Genomic DNA, 5,066 nt, shown 5'->3' on the forward strand with positions numbered 1-5,066 from the left:
TTGGGGCATGTGCCTGTAGCGAGCACATACCACAGACAAACAAAGAGAAAGATCCCCCGTATAGCCTTAACATACTCGTGGGGCAAGTGCTGTTAGCGAGCGTCTATGAAGGCCGGAACTGGTGTGGCCAGAACCACGCCCGGCCGCCTTTGTCTCCCCAGTGGCGATGTTTACACACCGCACCAGGTACTCATTTGAGGCTGAGTCGGCCTAGGGGAGGCCCAGGTACCGATTTCGGATAATCGTCACCGGTGTTGGCAGTGAGCGGGAATCGAACTCGGGTCGCCGGGTTCGTAGCGCAGCGCTAACCGCTACGCCACCGCTCCCCACACAAATCACACCCTTACACACACACAGAAGCACACACACACACTCAAAACACACACACACACAACACACACACGCTCCACAGTGGGCGGTCCTCCGTGACCCCCCCCCCTCCTTCTCCCCCTATAAAAGCTCTGAACCCAGCCAGAGCCACAAATACAAAGGCGATAAGTTGGCTGCTGCTGCTGCGGTATACCACGTGGGGGGTGGGACACCAAATCCAGACCCCAGCAACCAACCGAGGACGTGGGTGGACAGGTAGACAGGTCGACAGGTGGGTGGATACGCAGGTGGGGCCATCGGTGAGGTAGGTTATCAGTGGGGCAGGTAGGTGGGCGATAATTTGAGGAGGGAAAGGTACGAGTTGGTGGTGGTGGTGGGGGAGGCGCGGTGTTTTTGGTCGGTGCCGAGCGAAGAGGCGAGGTTTGAGCGGATCAATCCGGCATGATCGAGACCCAGGCGAGTGACTGCGTGAAGGAGAAGATGGAGGAGGAGGTGGCGGGGGAGGAGGAGGATGAGGAGGATGAAGAGGGCGTTGGCTTGAGAAAGGTGAGTGCGCGGATCGGTGGGTGGGTGGGCGAGTGAATACCTGGGTGGTTTAAAGAGCGAGTGAATACATGGATGGTTTAATGAGCTAGTGAATACATGGATGGATTAATGAGCGAGTGAATACATGGATGGTGTAATGAGCGAGTGAATACATGGATGGTTTAATGAGCGAGTGAATACATGGATGGATTAATGAGCGAGTGAATACATGGATGGTTTAATGAGCGAGTGAATACATGGATGGTGTAATGAGCGAGTGAATACATGGATGGTTTAATGAGCGAGTGAATACATGGATGGTTTAATGAGCGAGTGAATACATAGATGGTGTAATGAGCGAGTGAATACATGGATGGTTTAATGAGCGAGTGAATACATGGATGGATTAATGAGCGAGTGAATACATGGATGGTTTAATGAGCGAGTGAATACATGGATGGTTTAATGAGCGAGTGAATACATGGATGGTTTAATGAGCGAGTGAATACATGGATGGTTTAATGAGCGAGTGAATACATGGATGGTTTAATGAGCGAGTGAATACATGGATGGTGTAATGAGCGAGTGAATACATGGATGGTTTAATGAGCGAGTGAATACATGGATGGATTAATGAGCGAGTGAATACATGGATGGTTTAATGAGCGAGTGAATACATGGATGGTTTAATGAGCGAGTGAATACATGGATGGTTTAATGAGCGAGTGAATACATGGATGGTTTAATGAGCGAGTGAATACATGGATGGATTAATGAGCGAGTGAATACATGGATGGTTTAATGAGCGAGTGAATACATGGATGGTTTAATGAGCGAGTGAATACATGGATGGATTAATGAGCGAGTGAATACATGGATGGTTTAATGAGCGAGTGAATACATGGATGGTTTAATGAGCGAGTGAATACATGGATGGTTTAATGAGCGAGTGAATACATGGATGGATTAATGAGCGAGTGAATACATGGATGGTTTAATGAGCGAGTGAATACATGGATGGTTTAATGAGCGAGTGAATACATGGATGGTTTAATGAGCGAGTGAATACATGGATGGTTTAATGAGCGAGTGAATACATGGATGGATTAATGAGCGAGTGAATACCTGGATGGTTTAATGAGCGAGTGAATACATGGATGGTTTAATGAGCGAGTGAATACCTGGATGGTTTAATGAGCGAGTGAATACATGGATGGTTTAATGAGCGAGTGAATACATGGATGGTTTAATGAGCGAGTGAATACATGGATGGTTTAATGAGCGAGTGAATACCTGGATGGTTTAATGAGCGAGTGAATACATGGATGGTTTAATGAGCGAGTGAATACATGGATGGTTTAATGAGCGAGTGAATACATGGATGGTTTAATGAGCGAGTGAATACATGGATGGTTTAATGAGCGAGTGAATACATGGATGGTTTAATGAGCGAGTGAATACATGGATGGTTTAATGAGCGAGTGAATACATGGATGGTTTAATGAGCGAGTGAATACATGGATGGTTTAATGAGCGAGTGAATACATGGATGGTTTAAAGAGCGAGTGAATACATGGATGGATTAATGAGCGAGTGAATACCTGGATGGTTTAATGAGCGAGTGAATACATGGATGGGTTAATGAGTGAGTGGGTGCATTGATGGTTTAATGAGCGAGTGAATACATGGATGGATTAATGAGCGAGTGAATACATGGATGGTTTAATGAGCGAGTGAATACATGGATGGTTTAATGAGCGAGTGGGTGCATTGATGGGTGAGTGGGTGAATGTATGGGTGAGTGTGTGCACTTGTGGGAGAGTGAGTGAACGGGTGAACGTTTTGAATTCGGGGAAAGATAGCTTGCTGAGTTGACATCCGAGTGGGTGAGTGGGTGAATGCAAGGCCGTAGCCATGGAGTCAATATTGGGGGGGGGCAAGTCTTCCAGGGGGTCTGGGGCCCCCCCCCCCCAGAAAAAAATCTAATTTTAAAACGAATTTCCTGCCTAAAATATTAAAAAAATCACTAACACATGGGATTAACTTTTTAATCTTAATTTAGGAGCTTTCGTGACTGCAGGAATTATTCTTTGGTTCTTTTCGGTTAAGTCACGTCTAAAAATAAAATAATAAATTAAAATAACATATTACGACGTTTCGATTGCAACACAAGCAATCATCATCAGGTATAAAAGAAATAGCAACAAAAATCTAACTAGAAAACTATAGACAGACATACAAGCAGACAGACATCACAACGGCACACAGAGAGAGGACACAAATCTTTGTGCCGATTTGTGTCCTCTCTCTGTGTGCCGTTGTGATGTCTGTCTGCTTGTATGTCTGTCTATAGTTTTCTAGTTAGATTTTTGTTGCTATTTCTTTTATACCTGATGATGATTGCTTGTGTTGCAATCGAAACGTCGTAATATGTTATTTTAATTTATTATTTTATTTTTAGACGTGACTTAACCGAAAAGAACCAAAGAATATTAACTTTTTATTTATGTTTTACAATAATGTCTAATAGTGTATTGTATTACATTGCTCTGTTATTCCTTTTTTGTTACCATTTATTGTTTCATTGTATGTAATGGCAGAGATTATGGATCAATAAAGTAGAACCATAACCACAATAATATGAACAGAAATCTATGCATTGTTATTATATGAAGACAAGTCCAGATAGTGTGGCCAAGGTTTAGCAAATTGTTGTTTTTATTTACATAGCATAGCAATTATTGTTTAAAATATTTTTAATAGCAATATATATTATAATTACGGCCTTTGGTGAATGAACGCGTGGAAGAATCCCTAAACGCACAATTGGGTGAACGAGTCAGGGAATGAATTTATTTTTGAATCGGTGACCAAATCCTTCATCGATATTTTCGTAATTAACCGCGGACTTGTTCGCCGTGACGCCACTGACTCATCACAGTCCAGAGGTGTTCGTGATTTGCATAGGAACCTCGACACTAAACTTTAAACTATAAAAAATAAATGTTGTACCAGGTGAGGCCCACTGAGCTATGAGGCTGTTTTTTTCTCTCTCTCTCTCATCATCACCGTGATGATGATGATGAGAGAGAGAGACACGCAAACTTCAAATATACAGCAGCAGGCGTCAGGGTTGGGATCGAACCTACGACCTTCTGCATACCAGGCGAGGTAGTTAACATCTCGCCACCGTGAATGATGATGAGAGAGAGAGAGAGACACGCAAACTTCAAATATACAGCAGCAGGCGTCAGGGTCTGGATCGAACCCACGACCTTCTGCATACCAGGCGAGGTAGTTAACATCTCCTAGCCACCGTGGCGCCCCGAACACTGTGAACTCATAACCCACAATTGCACGAACACGTGGACTTCAACCTGCCAATTGGATTTGTAGGAGTCGTCGTCGTCGTCGGCCAAAAATCAACAATCCAAGTCGCACGCACATTTGTAAGAGCCCACAGTAGGCATCGACGACAGTGGGGGGGGGGGTGGGGCAAGCTACGGAGTGCGCAGGCGGTGCAACTGCGCGGGGAGTACTCACGGGCCAAACGGGTACCCGGTGCGGTGGTGTGTAAACATCGCCACTGGGGGGAGAGACAAAGGCGGCCGGGCGTGGTTGCTGACCACCTCCCCCGCTCGTGTGCCGTGCCGGCCTTCACGAGGTGCTCGCAAACAGCACTTGCTCCCGGCATTCTCCTAAGGATCTTTGTCTTCGTTATCACCCACCTCCGATTATCACCGTTGGGGCTACGTACGGTGTGAAAGAAATGTAACACACAGTACAGTGCTGTACATACACACCCGTGATGAGGAGCGGTGGGGGATCGGACGACCCGAGTTCGATTCCCACTCACTAGTGACGCTTATCTGTACCGGTCCTGGGCCACACCTAGGTCGACTCGGCCTCAAATGGAGTACCTGGTGCGGTGTGTAAACATCGGCCGGGCGTGGTGTTGGCCACCCCCATCACCCGCGGCCTTAATAGGTGCTCGCTAACAACACTTGCCCCCAAAAGTCTGCCGAGGCTATACAGGGGTGGGTCTTTGTCCATTACCCAATTGGCTCGTATCCCAACATTCTTCAGGCTGACATTTGTCGAGGATGGCAGCTGCCGCCTCGACGGGGACGATCCTGGGGCAAGGACAGGACGGGTGGCAACCCCCTAAACGCTGGCTGCCGTGGTGGGTTTTACTACTACTACGGAGGAGG

General features: G+C 46.3%; 1 protein-coding gene across 1 annotated transcript in view; it reads left to right on the top strand.

The window, feature by feature from the left end:
• The first annotated feature begins 497 nt into the window (after positions 1-497).
• Positions 498-5,066, top strand: part of LOC144949659 (rhophilin-2-like) — a 67,362-nt gene continuing 62,793 nt past the window's right edge. Inside the window, exon 1 of the mRNA XM_078879646.1 lies at positions 498-876. Within this exon, the coding sequence (XP_078735772.1) occupies positions 772-876 (105 nt within the window). The 5' untranslated portion in view covers positions 498-771. The remainder of the gene's footprint in view (positions 877-5,066) is intronic.

This window comes from Lampetra fluviatilis, chromosome 54 (assembly GCF_964198595.1).
Source record: "Lampetra fluviatilis chromosome 54, kcLamFluv1.1, whole genome shotgun sequence".
Taxonomy (NCBI): domain Eukaryota; kingdom Metazoa; phylum Chordata; class Hyperoartia; order Petromyzontiformes; family Petromyzontidae; genus Lampetra; species Lampetra fluviatilis.